The sequence below is a fragment of the Antechinus flavipes genome, chromosome 6 (assembly GCF_016432865.1).
Source record: "Antechinus flavipes isolate AdamAnt ecotype Samford, QLD, Australia chromosome 6, AdamAnt_v2, whole genome shotgun sequence".
Taxonomy (NCBI): domain Eukaryota; kingdom Metazoa; phylum Chordata; class Mammalia; order Dasyuromorphia; family Dasyuridae; genus Antechinus; species Antechinus flavipes.
Genome location: NC_067403.1, coordinates 218119714 through 218140620, shown reverse-complemented (window position 1 = coordinate 218140620; position 20907 = coordinate 218119714). Strand labels below are relative to the sequence as shown.

Below are 20907 nucleotides of genomic sequence, written 5' to 3'. Positions count from 1 at the left end.
TTATACAACATGACAAATGTGGAAATATTTTTTAAATAATTGTATAAGTATAACCTATATCAGATTGGTTGTGGTCTTGGAGTGGGGAAATGGAGGGGAGGAAGAAAAAATTTGGAACTCAAATTCTTACAAAAAGAATGTTGAAAACTATCTTTATATGTAATTGAAAAAATAAAATACTATTGAGGAAAAAGCTGCACTGAATGAAAAGAAAAAAACAAGATTTTGCTGATATTCTCTTCCAAATTTACACAGCCCTTTCTCTTCTGCCAAATCTTCCTGTGAGTCAGGATGGATGGGCCAAAGTGTGCCAGGATTTATCTAGGTGACTAGAATATACTGAAAGACTAGAAAAATATATACATTTAGTAGGAATTTTTTAATAAAGATCTACTTGGAGCTGGATTTAATTGTGACTTCATCAATAGGACCAGAATTATTTGCTTTAACACATAAAAGGTAAGTTAAATTTATGGTTGAAATCTTATGAGTGTAAAGGGACCACAGTGATCCATTAATCCAACAGCTTCATCACACAGAAGTACAAACTGAAATTAAAATGAGGAAACTGAGGACCACTAATTGCTTGATATAACACTAGCTAATGGCAAAAAATGGATTGGAACTTAGGTCTTCTAACTCACATACTGGAGGTTGGTTCTGTTAGAATGCATTTCCAAAACACAAATTTGTTCCAGTGTGAATCTGTTCCAACTTAATTAATGCATTAGGGAACATTCAAGGTATAACTTGAAATTCAAGTTTATTTTTGTATGGTTTATTTCATGAGAAGAGAAGAGAACAGCTAGAGAACTCAGAAAACTGCACCATTTCACAATAGCTCCCAAGCTGCCTCCTAACAAACTGCAGGCCTTTGACAAGATAAAATATATAGCATACAGCATCTGATGCAGTAAGAACTGTGAGCTGAGAAGGATTGGTCTGCCCCATCTCTCCTCTCACCCCATCTCCAGTGCTTGCCCAACATGTTCCTGGCAAACCTGGGGCACAGGTCAAGCAGCAATCCAAAGCTGAGGACAGGCCAATATTTAATATTTATGCAGTTCTTAACCATTTAATGTGTATAAAACTGGCTGTCATTTTTATTAGAGTCCTATCCTTTTTTTTTCCTTGACAAGTTTTTGAGCATTTTACCACAACTTTATTTTCCCTATATGCTTTATTTTTCTTGTGTGATTTTTATAGCATGATGTCTTTTGGGAATATATAGGTTACATTACAGCAGAACTACCTTTATTATTTAGGAGGAAGGGGAAAATTTTCTCTCAGAATGCCATGTTATCTCTCAGAGTTAAATCTAGATATTTATGCAGAATGAAATACAGAATGATTGATGGATAGATCTATTTTGGAAATCTAAAGGTCCCTAAATGCTACAAAGTATTTTCACCTAAAGAAATGATGGGCTTAATTAATAAAAAAAAAAAATGGTCTGACAAATATGACTTGGCCAAAGGTAAATCAGATTTATTTCCTGAAATTTTAGAACTTTCTTTACCAAGAATTTATTCTTATTTAATTTATTATAAGATTATGAATAGACTGTTAAGTCTTTCAGCTTTAGTTTTGTAGCACATTTAGTGTTAGCACATTGTTTTTCTGAAGAATCTTTAAATTGTTTTTCTTCATTCATTCACTCAAGTAGGTCCAAACAGCAAGACCTACAGATTCTAATTATAAAAACTGATAAAACATGCAATCTATTTATTAAATAGTTTATGAATGCATGAGCAACTAAGGAAGGAAGGAAACATGCATTTATTAAATGCCTATTATGTGTCGAGCACTATGCTAAGTACTTAACAAATATTATCACATCTGAATCTCCCAACAATTCTAGGATTTAGGTACTATTAATTCCCATTTTTATAGTTGAGGAAATCAAGGCAGACAAAAACTAGTTTCATGCAGTTGATATGTGTCTAAGGCAGGATTTGAATTGAGGTCTTCCTTAATTCACAGTCCCAACTAGCTGTCCAAGAACATTTTCTCTGCACTTCTAGAGTAATATGTCTTGTATGGAGAAGGAATCCATAGGAAAAAAAAAAAAATGCCATCGAAATGAGGAAGGCCATATAAGAAAGTAGGAAGTTACACTAACACTTGGAGTATGCTTTAAATGTCAGGGTTCATTGGTAGCCTGGATCACTTTTGGCACAAGGAAACAGGGAAAAATTGTCTGATTACCCTGCTGTTTTTCTTTTTGGCTCTGATCCAAATTCTTAAATCAACACGAAATCATTCATTCTCTCCAGCTCTAATGCCAAGGTGATTCTCTCATGGAAAAATATCAGCTTTTAGTCATCAGAGTAACTACATTGCAAAAGCAGAGAGAGTTAAGGGAAGATGAAATCCTGACTCACTTTGCTCTCGGCCTTCGGCTTCACTCACTGTTTTTCCTGGGTTAACCACTAATGGTAATTTGTACTTCCAGCTGATTAATGTTTACCAGGTTCTCACAAGTGAGGAGACCAAGCTTTTTGCTCAATTTTGAAGCTCCTTATTCATGAATTTTAAGAGCAAGCACATAATGAATATGTGCATAAAGAGCAGTAAGTTGCATCTTCATAGTAAACAACATAAAGGCTAAGTTACATGGAAGTTATGGAAAGAATACTGGACTTCGCTCTGGATTCAAAACCTAGCTCTGAGCAGAGTTGGAAAAAGTCACTACATTGGGCTTCAGTTTCCTCATCTGTAAATGGGAGTCAAATCTTCAATTCTCTAAGGTCCCTTCTACCTCTAAATCCCCAAATCCTCACTCCCCAAAACAATAAAAAGTCATTTTATTGCAAAGACAGAAAAAGAACAAGTGATTAGGATACAATATGGTAGAGAAGACAGAATACAAGACTGGGAGTTGGGTAGAATTGAGTTCAAATCCCAGATACTTAATTCTGTGTGCCATTTAGGCATGTTAATATTTCTGAATCTCAATTCCCTTCTCTGTAAATGAAGTGGGAAGATTCCTTCCATACCTAAATCTATGATCCCATGATTATTTAATACAAAGCCTACACATCTCAAATAGTATTCTTCAGATCACCACATGCTTTGTCTACCACATCCATTTCCATAAATAATGGAGAATACATAAGGACATAATGACCCCTGTGTTTCCATAAGTCCCACTGAAGAAAAGAGATCCAATTAATTTCATATGAGGCTGAGAGTTGGAAGTGATCTTGCAAGGTAATCTACTATAACTCTGTATTTTGTAGATTAGAAAATTGAAGTCCAGACTGGTTGAGTGAGCTGCCCAAATTAACATACAAATAGTAGGTGGTAGGTGGGAATTGAAACTCAGGTCTTGGAAGTCCAGATCCAGCACTCTTTCAATTGCAGACAAAAAGTAAAATAAAAATAAACCATAATTTTTATCCCAAGCCTGCAGAAAGGAAATCAAATATTATGCTCTAGCAACTCTTCAGATAAAAACACATTATAAAAGTTTAGCTTTCCTTGGACCTCAGATAACATTGATTCTTCATGTTCTCATCAAAAAGAATAATGTTCCCATTAGCTTAGTTATTAAGGTCTATTTGTATAGAAGAATCCACATCTGTTCTTTTTTTAAAAGAAGAGAATCTGTATATTGATGCAAAAACATGGCTGAATAAAAATGGAATATTAATATTGGGTTCCCTAAAGTAATGTTAAACTGTGTTCCCTAAAGTAATGTTTCCTTAAGTAAAACCTATCACAAAAATGTACATGAAAAAAATCCCACCTTTTCTCTCTTAATATTTTCAATATTCAATTGGACTCAGAGCCAAGAGGGATGTTTAGAGATCACCTATTGCAAATTTCTCCTCTTACAAAAAAGTCAACTGAATCCCAGAGACATGAAATGACTTTGCAAGGCCACAAAGCCAATGCATCACTGTATTAAGATTTTTGGAGAGAAGCAGAGCCAAGATGATGGAGCCTTTACTACCACTAAGTAGGAATTTGCCCAATCTTTACCCCAAATTGCTCCAAATTCTTTTAAATAACAAATTTTAGAGCATCAGAACACCCAAAAAAGACAGAGTAGAACATTTTCAGCCAAAGCCAAATTAGAAGGTCAGCAGTAGAGATGGGATGTCCAGCACATAGTCCCAGTGCAGGCCCAGTCCCAACCCTAGCCAAGACTCAACACCAGTAAAGCAGGAAAAGGTCTAGGGACAGCTGACTCAGCATCACTACTGACTTCTCAGCCCACAGACACCAAAGAGGACTTGGAAGGTCAGCAGAAAAGATCTGTGGCAATAGGGGGGAAGTCCAGCATGTAATCCCAGCCTCAGCCCAAGCCCAGGGTCAGCAAAGCAGGACTCTGTTTCTTTAGCACACTAAATCTTATAGCTACTGTGAGGCAGGGACACTCAGTTCCAGGGCAGAAAAGAGTGTTTATGATCCAGTTCCTAGAAGGATCTCTGAAAGCAACTACATAAAAACCCTGAAGTTTGGTACAGTGCGCGCTCCATCCTGGAAACAGAGCCCTACTGCAACAAAAAGTTGAAAGCCAAGTAATATGCTAGGAAAATGAGCAGACAACAAAAAAAAGTTTCTACCATAGAAAGTTACTACAATGACAAGAAAGATCAAAACATATACATCATCTTCTGAGTCCAAGCTCCTACATCCAGGCCTCCAAGAAAAAATAAGAATTGGGCACAGGCCATAGAAGAGCTCAAAAGGGATTCTAAATTCAAGTAAGAGATAAAGGAAAAATTAGGAAAAGAATTGATTGGCACAAATGTAAACAAAAAAGACTAATGAGGAGAAGAATGCCTTAAAAAGCAAAATTGGCCAATTGGGAAAGGAGGTACAAAAATTCACTGCAGAAAATAATTCCTTTAAAAATTAGAATTGAATAAATAGAAGCTAATTACTTTGTGAGAAATCCAGATACAATAAAGCAAAACCCTCAAAATGAAAATACAAGGGGAAAATATGAAATATCTTATTGGACAAACAAATGACCTGGGAAAAAATCTAGGAGAGAGAATTTAAAATTTATTGGTCTATCTGAAAGTCATGATTAAAAAAAAAAAAAAGAGCCTCTACATCATCTTTCAAGAAATTATTAAGGAAATTTTTCCTGATATTCTAGAACTAGAGTATAAAATAGAAATTGAAACAATCCACTGATCTCTTGAAAAAGATCCCAAAATGAAAACACTCAGAAATAATATGGCCAAATTCTGGAACTCTCAGGTCAAGGAGAAAATCTTGCAACCATCCAGAAAGAAACAATTCAAGTACAGTGGAACCACATTCAGGATAACACAAGATTTAGCAGCTTCTACATTAAAAGCCCGGAAGGCTTGAAATATGACATTTTGGAAAGCAACAGAGTTAGGATCACTGTCAAGAATCACCTATGAGCAAAACTAAGTGTAATCCTTCAGGGGAAAAGATGGATATTCAATGAAACATGTTTTCAAGCATTCATGATGAAAAAACCAGAGCTGAATGGAAAATCTGATTTTCAAATATAGGACTCAGCAAAAACATAAGGAGGTAATCAGGAAAGTGATTTCATAGGGGACTTAAGATTTATCTGTTTATATTCCTATATCTCACAGTTTGAAAGAATATATAAAGAGAGAGAGAGAGAGCACAGTTGTGAGTTGAATATGAAGGGATAATATCTTTTTTTTTTAATGATGAAATTAAGGGATTCGAAAGGAATGTACTAAGAGAAAAGGAAAGAAAGAAGTGGAATGGTGTAAATTATCTACCATAAGGGGAGAATTTTGGAAAGATGGCAGAGTAGATTGATAAATTTTAAGTTCTCCCATAAATTTCAAGTTTCCCCACAAATAGAATAAACTTGCCCCTCAGGGAGAACATGGGTTTATGTAGTAGAACAGGGGTCCTCCAGATCCAAACTGAGAAGATCTGAAGAAAGACCCTGAACCAGGGAATAATCCATGTGAAGTACCAGAAAGCTCTAGGTTAACTCCACAGGAACACCAAGTGGGGAACCTGGGACCATCTGGGTGTGGTTAGCTCCTCAGCAGGAACCACAGAGACTTTCACCTCCCAGATTGTTTCTAGAATCTGGGTCTGAGTCTGGAAAGATTGAGGGAACCTCCGCTGATTAGGAACACCAGGCTCAGCTATGCTGCAAAACCACAGTCCTGGGAGAGAAGGAATCAGCACACTCGTGAGTGCAGAAGTAACGGATCAGGATTCTACTGGCTATGAGCACTTGTTGGAGGGAACAGTTTTGAAGAGTTTGGGTTCCTGGGTCAGAGGGGAGAGCTGAAATGAAGCCAGAGACACTTTCATCCCAGGATTTGAAATGCTGACACTAATACATCTTATTTTTGAAAAATGAATCAGCAAAGAAGAACCCCACTATAGAAACATATTATGGGAAAAAGGAAGATCAGGGTTTATCTTCAGAGGAAGACACTGAAGTTAAAAAAAGAAAAAAGCTTCTACCTCAAAAGAGTATTGTGAAATGCCATTCTGCCCAGAAAGAACTCATAGAACTCAAAAAAGAATTTAATAATCAAATGAGATAGACTGAGGAAAAACAAAAATAAAAATAAAAACCACCTGAGAAAAACAAGAAGATTATGAAAAAAAAATAACTAGAAAAGGTTGTACTGTCTCAAAGATGAAAGTACCGCTTTGAAAATTAGAATTGGGCAAAGGGAAGCCAGTGAAGCTATGAGAAACCAAGGAATAACAAAACAGATTATAAAGAATGAAAAAATAGACCAGAATATGAAATAAGAAAAACAACAGATCTGAAGAACAGATCAAGAAGAGAAAATATAATAATTGGACCACCTGAAAGTTGTGACCTAAATGGGAACCTTGCCACAATAATGCAAGGAAATTATCCTGGAGTGATAGAACATGAGGGGAAAGTAGAAATAGAAAAAAAGATGTCAAAGACATCCTTTGTGGAAAACACACAGGAATATCATTGCCAAATTTTGAATCCCCAGATCAAAAAAGAAAATTTTGCAAGAAACAAACAAACAAACAAAAACAATTCAAATACGTTGGAGCTACAATTGGAATTGTACAAAACTTAGCAGCAGTCACAATAAAATATCAGAGGGACATATTTAATTTGTATGGGACTGCTTGCCATCTGGGGGAAGAGGTGAAGGGAGGGAGGGGAAAAGTTGGAACAGAAGTGAGTGCAAGGGATAATGTTGTAAAAAAATTAACCAGGCATGGGCTCTGTCAATAAAAAGTTATTAAAAAAAAAAAATAGATAGTCTGATATTCCCCCCCAAATAAAGGTTTTAGAGTCAGAGGTCCTTCATTTGATGTCCAGATCTCTCAGTTATTAGCTATTTGTTGCCAAGAAATTGTTTAAAATCTTTGATTCTCAGTTACTATATCTTTATCTGTATATCACTATATCTATTTATCTATCTATCTATCTATCTGTCATCTATCTGCTGAATAGTAAATTACCTCACTAGATGGTAGGACTTGCCATTATTGCTGTTGTTGTGTATGTAATAGGAATATTTTGTAAACCTTAAAATGCTAAATAAATATAAACTGTTATTGTTACTTTGCACAAAATAAATGTCAAGAATATTAAAAATAAAAAAAAATTAAATAAATAAAATTAAAAAATAAAATATCACAGGTCCTGGAATCATATCTATTGACAATTAAAAGAATTAGACCTGTGGCCAAAAATATTACATTCAGAAAATTAACTATAATACTGAATGAGAAAAAAATGGACATTTGATGAATTTGGAGATTTTCAGGGCTTTTTATCAACCAAACCAGATCTTAATGGAAAATTTAACAGATAAAAAGCCAATATCAAAGACAAATTTCAAGGAACTCAACATGGACAAATTGTTTTATTTATTTTTTTTTTTAATAGGGGAAATTTATAGCATATGTTTAAGATTGACATCAACAATATGATAGCTCAAAAGAAAAACTGGGACAGAGTTAAGGTACAAGTAGTAATTATGTCATACAAATGAGATAGAGGAAGAATAGACACAGACACATTAGAGGGGCAAGGAGGGCTTGTAGTTTTGAAAACTTCCTTACATTGGGAATGGGTTTAACAGACAATACTACATATATTATGAAGGTTATAGCACCCTCCAAAATCTATAAAGAAATAAGGGGGGAGGAATGCGCAGACAGGGAAGCAAAGGGGAAGAAGATGAGGGAGGGATACATGTGTGGTGGAAGGTTAAATAGCAAAGCAAATTAAGATCAAACTTAAAGCAAAGGGTCAACAGAGATAGGAAAGATATATGTGTATATGTGAGAGAATACATGTGTATATATATATATGTGTATGTATATATCTACATATGTATATATAACTATATCCTCCCTTAACTATAGCTTGCTTGGGACTGATGGGAGGGATGAAAGGGGAGGATAAAAAGAATAAAGTAAAAATGGTATGCAGCAAAGAACAAAAGAACAATTTATAAGGAAGTAAAAAAAATGGACACTCATGAATATAATTTCTTCTATTAATATATATATATATACTTTCTTGAACTGGTATTTGTTGTTATATTTTGAAACCTCCCTGATATGCTGGGCACATGATAATGTTCTCTTTTGTTTTGTATTCCTTTTCTGTTTTTTCTTTTTTCTTATTCTGTTTCTTTAAATAAAATTAATTTGAAAATTTAAAAAATAAAATAAAATATCTGCCATAAAGAAACAAGAAAAAGCTTTTACAGTAGAGAGGAAGATAAGAGAGAGGGAGTAAACCTTATTCTCATCTGAATTAGCTCAAAAAGGAAATAACTTACACACTCAATATGAATATACCCCTGCAAGAAAATAGGAAAGGCATGGGATGTAGGAAGGCTAGAGGGTGAAAAAAGAAAGGGGGCATACTGGAGCAGGGAATGGTCAGCAGCAAACCAATTTTGAAGATAGGGTAAACAGAGAGAGAGAGAGAGAGGGAGAGAGAGAAATAATAGAATAAATAGAGAGAAATACAGTTAACAATAGTAATTGTAAAAAAAAAATTGAAGCAAATTTCTCCGATAAGGCCTTATTTCTCAAATATAGAGGGAAATGAGTCAATTTTTTTTAAAGAGCCATGCCCAATTGATAAATGATTAAAATATATTATGATCTATTGCCAAAGGGTTATAAATTCATCCATATTGTTTGATCTAACAATATCACTAGGATTCCAACAATTAGGCATGAATACCAAAATAGATTTTTCAAAAAGAGAAAAGGACTTACATGTACAAAAATACTTGTAGCATATTCTCATATGTTTTATGAGAAATGATGAGCAGGACGCTCTCAGAACAACAACAACAAAAAAAAACCTCCACCAACTCAAGCAAAGTGAAATATACTGTACACAAAGTAATAGCGATGTTCTGGGATGACCTACTAGAAATGACTTTGCATTGCATTGCAATTGACTCAGCAGTACAATGAATCATACCTATTTTGAAGGATTTGTGATCCTATCTTTAACCAGAGAAGAAACTGATGTATCACTGTTATCTGAATATAGATTGAAGGATTCTCTGTCTACCTGTCTTTGTTTTTCTCTCTGTCTCTCTCTCAATTTTGTTTTCCTTGGTGGTTTTTTAAAATTATAATGGGATATCTGTTTTCTTTCACAACATCACTTTTAAGGAAATGCTTTGAATAACTTCAAATATGGTTTCTTAATGGGAGCTAGAGTTGGGGGTAAGGGAGAGAATCTGCAACTCAAAAGTTTTTTTTTTTTTTTAAATGTAAAAAACTGTTTTAATTGTAACTGGAGAAAATATAAAATAAATAAATTTAAATTTAAAAATATTTTGGAGGGAGACAATTGGAATTAAGTGACTTACCCAGGATCACATAGCTAGTAATTGACTGAGATCAAATTTGAATTCATGTCCTCCTGACTCTAGGGCTGATGTTCTATCCACTATGCCACCTAGCTGCCCTATATTAAGAGTTTAAAACAAATGAGAATTTCGTTAACTCAAAAAACACTATTTCATGACAATGCAATTACTACAGATATGTACTGCTTGAAGAAACACAGATCATAATACTTCTATTGTGAAGAGTCATTCTGGCTAAATTTATCACCCTGCTACCTAGTGATAAATAACTCGAAAATGAACTAGGCTGCAATCAGAAATAAAGATACAGCCCATCACTGAAATAAATCTAAAGCTGTCTCAACTCAAGTACTGCCAGAGTTTATTCTCTTTTGCCATAGATATTGACACTTTAAAATCACCTCTAAAATCTTGATGAAGGAACAGGGAAAGTAGCACTTTCATTAATGTCAACATTAAGGAAGTATCAAAAAGGTGAATGTTACATTAGAATAGTGTTGACTCACTTTTCCTAACCATAAGTAATAAGCTAAAGACTTTTCCCTAGCTGCTATCTCCTACCCTGTGGCAAACTTCCAGGAAAACACAGATGAAAATTATACAGGATGAGCAGGAATGAATGATCTGTATTATAGAAAGAACACCTAAATAAATGAGAATGAAGAGTACATATAACTATCCTGCTTATCTACCAGTCAAGAGTATGAAATCTTTCTAAACAAGCCAAAAAAAAAAAAAAAATCTTAACTTTACCATTCATATCCAGGCTGCCCCACAGAACTTCAAACCTAGTCAGTTGTTGAAAAAAATGCTTTTCAATGCTATATAATTATAATAGCAAAAACTAACCCTAGAGAAGAGTTGACAAAATTAATCTCCCACCTTTCTTTGCTGAGGTGGAGAATCAAATGGGGTGGTACACTCACAGACCTGCCCGATTGTAGTGAAGGGTTTCTTTTTGTTTGCTTTTAAAATTTTTGTTACTATTTTAATCTGTATATGTCTTTTTTATATATATTTGTTGACATGTTATCTCTGCCATTAGATTGCAAGCCCTTTGAGAGAGGAGAAGAAAGAGGGGGGAAAAAAAGGAGGAGGAAGAAAAGAATCCAATAAAAACCACTTGTCCCATACAAAGATGCTTAGAACAAGCTATATTTTTTTAATAATTTTTTTTCATAATTCTAGATTCGTTACTCTTCTAATTACTTACCACCTTTTTTTCACCTTCCTGCTTTGGATCATCAACATAGGAAAGTACAAAATCAATCCGTCGTATTCCATCGCAGAAGAAAACAGAATCCTTGCTTTGCTGGCGTTTGTCAAACTGTAGAAGATAGAAAGAATCCACCATTAACTCAGGATATCTCAAACATATGAGAAAGGGAAAGGAAGGCAATGTCTAAGGGTTAGTTGTGGTTCTGAAACACCACTGAAAGTGGTGGCCCAAGACCAATAGAACTGATTAATCTCAATCTCTCTCTCTCTCTCTCTCTCTCTCTCTCTCTCTCTCTCTGTCTGTCTCTCTCCTCTTCTTTCTCACATCATACATAGGGAATTTGAAGGAAGGAACCATGAGTAATATGAGTAACATGCACACACCACCCAAATGCTGCATGTATATGGACAGGTGAACCAAATACATGTATACATGTAGAATGAAATGCAGAAAAACAGCAAGGAATTAGTTAGCTTCACTCTACAATATTCAGTTATAAAAGCATTTACAAAGCACCTATTGTATTCAATAAAGCACTGGGATTACGAAGACAAGACACAAGAGTCCCCAACTTCAAAATGCTCATATTTTAGATCCCAAAGACAAAGTGAGTCCATTGTATATCAGATAAAATCAAGCCAGTTCAATGCTTGCTGGAATTAACTGAAGCCAGATAAGAGTGACGTGATAAAAAAAAAGGATTAGGAATAGCATTTGGTCTAAATTCTGACCCCTTTTTCCCCAAAGGCACTGGAATTTCTTCATCTGAGTCTTTTTTTTTTTTTTAATTGTTCTCATGGTTTTTAAAGCAGATCACCAAATGAAGGCACAGTTAATATCTGAAAAGCAGGCAGCCTACCAACAGCACTAACTGCCAGGACGCCTCCATGCACTCCTATTTAAGCAGGGCTCACTTTCCAAACAGATGGCTCAAGTGAGCAAAAACCTATCCCAGGCTGATGCCTAAAGTGCTCAGTTCTCCTGGGTGATAAGAGAACCAACAGGATTAAATTTTACTTGCGGCATGAACTCACCACTTCCTTCCTTTTGAAAGCATTAAGAGCCCTGCAAACTAGCAGGGCCAGGCAGTGAATAGATGTGGGTTTTCCTCGGCTAGCAAGTGGTTCGCACAGCTGGCAACAAAACTGCTGGGTTTGATCTGAGATACCTTGCTGTTATATTATAAAAGGGAAGCACAATCTGTGGCCAGACCATTTGAACAAATGTATAATCAGGTACCTGGCTGATGAAATGGGTAGAATTGTCATTCTTAGGTCATAGATTTAGAATGAAGGGACCCTTACAAGTGATCTTGTCCAACCTTTTTATTTTATCGAGGCCCAGATAGGTGAAAAAACTTACCCAACATCATATAGGTAATAAGTAACAGGGCTGGAATTATATAATTCAGGTCTTCTGACTCCAAAACCAATGATTTTTTTCCCACTAAACCAACATGCTCATTTCATAAGCTCCTTAACTAAGCTTTTTATTTCTATAACTTAAATAATGTCCAACCAAGTCAGGACATTTAATTTTCCCAAATTGGAAATATGCTTGCACTGGTAATTAGAATGGTCCTGATATGACCAAAATGTCAACTTCTGTGTTACAGATGGTCTTTGGATAACCATACTATGTTTTTGTGAATAAGGACATAAGCAACTGAACTTAGCTGCCACGGAGAAATGGAACTGGCTTCACTTAGGAGAAATTTTCTAGTCCAAATAAAAATGTATGGGAGAAAGAGGTGAAGACTAGGACTAGGAATTGATTCCCCAGTGCATGGAAGAAGGACCTGACCTTTTGCCTGTTCATCATTGAGACTATTAAGGCCATCTAAAAAACACCGGACAGCAGGGATCTTTATTCCATGTGATACCTGGCCCATCATGGCTATAATTTCAAAAGGTAATTTTGGCACTCAGAGGTTTTCAGTTGCGCTAAATGGCAGCAAAGTAACCTGATCACAAAATAACCACAATGTGGCCTCTGACTCTGGATAAGCAGAATTACATCTGCCCTTGTGCAAACATCTGGAATGACTTTAAGATTTTAGAAGGCTATGGCCTGGGAAATGGGTGATGGGAATCACTCAAATGTAACGGGGCTGATCTAGGGAGGAGAAGTGCTGAGCTAACAGAGCTGCCACCCAGGAAAGCAGGCTTTCACTGCAGCCATCCAAACTGCGAGCATGTAAAAACAATACTGGATTACCATAAGGCGCCGCCGCAGGAACAGGTTATATCTCTTTGCTGTCTGTGGAGCAACCAACAGAGAATTAGCAAATGCTGCCCACCCACCACAAGGGTCGAGATACACGAAGATCACTCACGCCTCTTTTGATCTTTTTGCCTTTCCTCAGTCACTTTGCTGATACTCGAGAGTTATTGTTTTATTCTGAAATAACTTCCACAAATTCACTACTAAGCAGTTAAGGAAAAAATGGATTGTAAGTATGGTAGCATCTTTGGCACCTAGCATGAGGAAGACTTGACAAAGACAATCTGAATTAAGTGGAAATATTTGGGGGATCCATTTAGCCTTAAGGAGGAGGTCATTCTAGTAAATGCAGAATTCTGAAGTTATTTGGAGGCTCCTAGGGACTGGAAGATTTTGTAGGAGGAGAGAGTCGCTATTGAGTGCCTGGAAAAGAGGCAAACTATTGAAAAATGGTTTGAAAAACAGAAGGCTCTAAGAAAAAGAATATGAAAAGATCTCAAATATTTTCAATTTCTCAATAAACATTTGTTAATCAGCAATGCCTAGGGAATTACAAGGAAAAATGAAACCAAGTATAAAATTATAATTTTGATATATTATTCTAGAGATGGGGGTAAACAACCGATATTTGTCAAAAATAAGTAGCAGTATTGTTCAATGATAATTATAAGGCAATCCTACTCTTCTTCACTACTAGTCCCTTAACTAGAAATTTAAAAGTACCTATGATGATAATCCATATATATCTACTCATATATCTTATGTATTATACTGATGTATAATAACAATATAGGATTATAATATATAATAAAATATATTATAAATATTGCATATTAATTATTATTATTGTATATATATATACACACATATATACACACACATATATATATATTCTACCACCATAGCTTTGAGATTTTAAAATTCAATTAAAAACTCAATTTCAGCCACTCAATGGACAAGCATACATTAGGCTTCACAATCAATCAGAACTGTTATAGTTTCAAGATTGATTTCTAACATTCCCTCTGACAATTCCTCTTTCCCACACCTCTACTACTCAATTCATTCCTAGCTTTCATCAAGAGATCTTTCTTCATCACTATCTCTTCTACTCTGTTTATCTACTTCTCTATCTGGCCTTTGACCCAGGTCACTTTTTAAGCATATGCTCATGCCTCTCTCCTTTCAATTGGTGGACATTGAGGAGGATGGGCAGAAGGTCAGAGTTGTCAAGGATTCAAGGAGAATCTTTTTCCTTGATCCCCCTTCTTCCTTCCAGTTCCACAATGAGATAGTTATCCTTTTCCCCTAAGGTTTAACCCTTTCTCCTGTGCCTCTGACTCCACTTTCTCAAAAACTCTATACTCCAGATTACCCTTGTCTCTATCTTTCATTTTTCTGTGCCAGTGTTGATTGAATTTGTTACATATCCCAGATGCTATGTCCTGAGAAGGTAAAATAGTATCTTAAAGGGATGTTACAAACAATATATTCTAGTAAAGGACTTCCATGAAATCTCTTAAATATAGTCTCTCTATATCAAAAATGACCTTTAATTATCCTTTTATTTCCAGAACTGCAAAATCTCATTGGAACTGAAAGTTCATCAGAAAGGAACCAAAGTTCATCAGTTTTGTTTTGCCACTACTAGTGCCTTCCTTCTGAGATTACCTTCCATTCTATTCTGAAAATATCTTGTGCCACCTAATTATTTATGCATTGTTTCTCCCATTAGGATGTAAACTACATAAAGGGAGATTTTGCCTTCCTTTGTATCTATAGCAATTAATTAGTTTGGTGCCTGGTTTTTCAATAAATGCTACTAGATTCACTGAAAATGGAAAGAGAATGGGCAGATCTTACTTGTGGGCAACAGTATCAAGTATCAAATCAGGATTAAACTGATCAGCCAGAGAGACTGGAACTGAAAGTGTTAATCCACTAGTATTTCCTGTGGAGTTTAGTTTACTGAAATTCTAGTGGTCTCTCTTTTGCCAAGAGAACAGGAAAAATGCGAGCTACAGAATGTATAAATTCTACATGTCTAAAACAGGAAGGCTTTTGCAGCACAAATTCTTCTGAATATGTTGGTTTAGAAGTGGCTCACTTACCAAAAACTAAATAACAGCAAAGCAATAACCAATTCTCAGAGAGCAATTAAACAAGCTTTGATAAACACATTCAAGTAGACTTCCAACCAACCTCTCCAACAAAGGTAGGGATAACTATGAAGAGAATTTAGACTATTTGCTGAGGTAGTTAGGTCTGTTCTTTTTCTTCCCAAGACAGATTAAAGTAAAGAAATCTGTGTCTATAGAAAATAGGGTGCTAAAATATTTTCATCCCAAACTGTTCTGGGCTTCTGATACTTTGTCCACAGACGGTGAAGTTAAGTAAAACTAATATCTAAGAACCCTTCAATGAATAGCCCCTCCAAAAATTAACCTTGATTGTATTTCTTTCTTTTTAATTTCCATCATTTCTTATGTGTTCCAGTTATTTAGCGTCCATATAATCATATAATTATATATATATACATATATATATATATATAAATCATATAATTTATTCAAATAAGTAAATGATCAGATGGATCCATCCATTCCATTTTCCATTTCCATTTGAGGATACACATGTGCTATGGATTATCCTCCTTTCTTTTTCTGCAAGTGATATGTAACATATTCAACATGAAAGCCTGTCATGGTCCAAAATGCTCTCCCTTGCTCATCAGGTAAGGGGTGGCTGAATAAGTTATGGTATATGAATGTAGAGGAATATTATTTTTCTGTAAGAAATGATGAGGGGGGCAACTAGGTAGCTTAGTAGATAGAACACCAGCCCTGAAGTCAGGAGTACCTGGGAGGGAGGGAGGAAGGGAGGAAGGGAGGAAAAAAAGGAAGGAAGGAAGAAAGGAAGGGAGGAAGGGAGGAAAGGAAAAAAGGAGGGAAAGAGAAATGATGAGGAAGGTGATTTTAGAAAAGTCTGGAAAGATTTATGTGAATTGATGCTAAGTGAAGTGGGCAGAACCAAGAGAACACAGGGATCAACTATGGTAGACTTGACTCTTCAAAAGTGAAGAGATTCAAGGCAATTCCAATACATTTGGGATAGAAAGAGTCATCCGCATCCAGAGAAAGAACTATGGAAACTGAATGTGGATCAAAGCATAGTGTTTTCACCTTTGTTGTTGCTGTTTGTTTGCTTGCTTGTTTGTTTTTTCCTTCTAGTGTTTTTTTTTTTAACCTTTTGATGATTTTTCTTACACAGCATAATGAATACAGAAATAGGTTAGAATTGTTTAACTTATAGCGGATGCATCGCTATCTAGGGGAGGAGAGAGAGAGAGAGAAAAATCTGGAATACAAGATTTTGCAAAAGTGAATGTTGAAAACTATCTTTGCATGTACTAATGTTTGTTTTAATGTCTGGGACAAAGAATATTTTTAGTAACAAAACACGGCAGTTCCATAGCCTAAACATGCCTTTCTTGACTGATTGTACATCCCTGGATATGAAAACCTGTACCAGCATCCTCTGACACAGCAAGATGTCAATAGCAGATTTCTAGTGAAGGCTAGCTCATATCAGAAAATTTTGTTATCATTGTTCAGTCTTTCTGACTTTTTACGATACCATTAAGTTTTTTTTGTTTGTTTGTTTCTTTGTTTTTTTGGCAAAGATACTGGAATAGTTTGCCATTTCCTTCTTCTGGTCATTTTACTGATGAAGCAAAAAGCATTAAACTATTTGCCCAGAGTCATCCCAGCTGGTAAATTTTTGAGGCCAGATTTCAACACAGAAAGATGAGTCTTCCTGACTACAGATCCAGTATTTTATCTATGGCTAGAAATCTAAGAAACATGCAGACAAAAGTTACACGGGCTATAAGATCCATAATGGCTCATCCCTCTATTATCATTAGATTTTAGTGCATGTTGTGATTCAATCAAAATCTTGTCAAGAATTTACCAAGTTGATTCTCATGCTTTCATGACTATATAAATTGCCCTTTCCTAATAATCCAGGTGACTGAGGGTTAAATTTTCTATTAAAAAATAGAGAGGGACTTGACTTGGCAATTCTTTGGTAAAGGAAAATTCTGAATAAAGAAAGTCCTTTCAAGGCAGATAGTCACCCTCTCTGCCTTGAATTGTTTCATTCAGCCAGTTCTGTTAAGGATTTTCTTTGTTCCAAACATTGGAGTGAACATTAGTACTACCTGGACCCTGGCTGAATCTATCCAGAATTTTAAAATGCAATATTTTTGCCTTGTTTTTGGAAATAAAGAGAACATTTTGGCCCATGACACCCTTTTATGTTGAATACAATCTTAAGAGAATTGCCTAGACTAAAGAACTAAAGGTTAATGACTTGCTATGAGCTGTAATTATTTTTTTTGTACTTTCAGTATATACAATAGAGCAAAGAGCAAAATCTTTTAAAATGAATATAACCTTATTAATTTTTTAATTAAGTTGGATAAAGCATATTTAATTAAAGTCCAAAACCATTGGAAAAAAATCCTCTTGAAGAGAGGAGAAGAGAAAGTAATGTTTTTGCTTTCATAGGAGACTAGATTTAGAACTGATAGGGACTTTAAAGATCATCTTTTCCAATACATTCATTTTACAAAAGAAAAAACTAAGGTAAGAAAGCTACTTTTCCAAAGATGTCACACACAGCTAGTAAGTGACTGAAGTGGGGCTGAACCCAATTCTTCCTAGTGGCAAGTGTAGCAGTCTAAACACATACCACACAGAATCTCTTTAAAAAGTATTTTTATGAGGTGACAACAAAATCTGCCTATCTCTGTTGGGAATGAAAATGTTATTTTATTTTATCCACATAATCATAAACCACAGAAGCCAAGGTAAGAGTGTGAGTTATCTAAGTGTATCCATCCCTCTGCGTGAAAACCATACCAGAGAGAGAGCTGTTTTCCTGTTCTCATAAATTTTTCCTATACTAGTAAATCTCACAATTTCCCTGCATACCATGCTCTATTACTTTATGCTGCCCACACTGAAAAGATCTTGGTTACTTGAATCTCTCAGCCCATTTCTCACCCCAGTCTCAAAGAAAATAAAGGAACCTTGCTGATGAGACTATCTAATTACCTCTCTATTCGCCCTTCCCCACCCACTTCCTTTTTCCTGTGTAGAAGATAGTCAATACTTTGCTGGTGGCTCTGTATATTACTCTCAAAGCCAATAAAAAGAAAAATATTCTAGTTGCATCTGTTCAGTGTTAATAATTCAGTGCTATATGGTTTCAATTGTTAATGTGGCTCTCAAAAACAGGATAAAAAGGTACTCCATCAGGTTTAAACCTAAGTTCTATTTAACCAATATACTGGAAAAACCTGAGTCTAAAATGACAATATAAAAAATTCTATCAGTATCTCGAAAAGAAGATTCATCCAATTAGTGATCGTTGTGTGAAAAATGAAACACCTCTCTTTCCCCACCCCCTCACCCAACTGCCTCAGGATAGTTGTCTGAGACTTTGTAAAGAGGGAGTGTGGTATAATGGAGAGCCAGCCTTAGAATAAGAAAACCTAGCTTCACATTCTGCTTCTGACATGTCTATGTGACCCTGGTAATTAAAGACTCTGTGCTCAGATAACTCTCAGACAGAAGATACTGATCTGAATTGATAGAAGTTTTTTTCACATGGGATTTCCTGATATTAACTCAATCACAGGACCAGACTTTAAACTGTAGTTAGGAGATCTCTTGTTCAGTACTGATTCTTTGTAACTCCATGAATCCTAATATGCCAATACTGTCCATGGCATTTTCTTGGCAAAGATATTCCACAGTGGACTAAGGCAAATAAGGTGAAGTGACCTGTCAAAACTCACACAGTTAGTAAATGTGTGAAGCCGAATTTCAACTCAGATGTTCTTGAGTCCAGATTCAATGTTCTGTACATTAAGGCAATGAAGTATTACCTAGCTATTTCTCTTAATTAACACAATTGATTGTTTTAATCAGAAGGACCCAGGTTTAAATCCCTCAAGTGCTGTAACTGATCAAGTTTGAGTGTCAGTTTTCCCATCAGTAAAATGGGAACAACTGAGATTTAATAAGTCCTAGAAAGTTATACCTTCCGGTATATATTGATAATGCTTATTCCCTTGTCAAATAATAGAATATAGACTTTTAAGGTAATAACACTAAAAACGTGATACAAAAACAAAGAAAAACCTACATTCAAAACCAAATATTCTTGAGCATAATGTTGGTAGAACAGAGCCAGAACTGGCCTTCTAAAGAAAGTTTTGAAATCCTTAACAATCCTATGCAAATATTAGTTGGTGAAGGGAGATTGATGGGATCTATTATCCAACTTTTCCAATCATTTGGAGATGCACCACTAAGATGACTTGACATCACATCCAATGGAAGCTACATTAATATTAAGCTTCCATCATAAAACCCTGGAAATCTTTGAGGCACATCTTCTAAGACTGTGAGTAACCCTGAGAAGTTTACATATTAAAATATCTTGGGAATCAGCAGAGGAAGGAGCTGGGGAAGAAAAGAAAAAGGAAAACAATGAAAAGAAAAAAAAAACATTGACTAGGTCAATAGTGAGTCATCCCTTTTTGATTGTGGCTGATGACTCAGTTTGACAATCAGATTTCCTTTTAATAGCAACCAGGGAGTGGTATGGAGTGAGAGGAGAGTAAATTAAAAAAAGAACCCTTTATGAGAAAGCTACCTCTGATTCGATCAGTGTTTGTTTCTTCTCTCTAAGACCTTTCTATAACATCTCTAATCATATGATGTTCGATTCGTAGCTTTTATAAATTTGTATTTACATATATTGTATTTACATCTTATAAAATTGTTATTTACATGCAGAGAAGCTTTAGGATTTAATGTTATCTGTAAAAAGAAAAAAATTTTGTTTGTTTTGTTCTAGATTTGTGATTTCATTGATTGCAGATAGAATATGCAGAAATTTCCTATCTGCCTGTCTTATGCAGAGCCACAGCTCATCAGTGATCTGCCTTTGAGAATTACCTGAAGCATCGAAGGGGTAAATGACTCACCCGTGATCAAACAACTCTTGTGTCATACAGCTTAAACTCACATCTAGATCCAGACAGTTTTTGAACTTCTATACCATGCTGTCTTGCATACAAACCATGTCAGTGAAAAATGATATGTAACTTACACACATACCTACACACACACACACACACACACAGGCAAAAATCAATGTATCCCATTTTTCAATTGTATCCTGATTTGTTTCATCCCAGTTTGCACTGTGTATGTGCATACATATGAGATACAAATCCACGCATTAGAATTTGTACAAATTAACAAATAAACTGGATTATATTTCCTTATAAAATAGCACAAGATTTCCAACAAGATTTAAGTAGAGTGGAACCATATAGTCATTATACATAATAAAATTTTTAAATATTCTAAAATACATTTCAAAGAACATTTTAAAATATTTTAAAGTTTATTCCTCACTGTCAGAATGCCATTGATAATGAACTTAAATAAATAAAATAGTGGAACCACTAAATTTTTTGCATTTGGGTCACATTCAGTTATAGAGAAGCACCAAATTTTATTAAAAAAAACAAAACAAAAC

The 20907-nt window shown here is 35.2% G+C and overlaps 1 protein-coding gene across 6 annotated transcripts in view; it reads right to left on the bottom strand.

Moving 5' to 3' along the window:
- ANO5 (anoctamin 5) overlaps nucleotides 1–20907 on the bottom strand; it is a 144791-nt gene that overhangs the window by 59267 nt on the left and 64617 nt on the right. For 3 of the 6 annotated variants that reach the window (XM_051965629.1, XM_051965631.1, XM_051965628.1), the window contains 2 exons: nucleotides 13279–13320; nucleotides 11056–11169 (listed from right to left, as the gene is read on the bottom strand). In XM_051965629.1, the coding sequence (XP_051821589.1) occupies nucleotides 11056–11169; nucleotides 13279–13320 (156 nt within the window). The remainder of the gene's footprint in view (nucleotides 1–11055; nucleotides 11170–13278; nucleotides 13321–20907) is intronic. The other 3 variants (XM_051965634.1, XM_051965630.1, XM_051965633.1) reach the window with 1 other exon arrangement.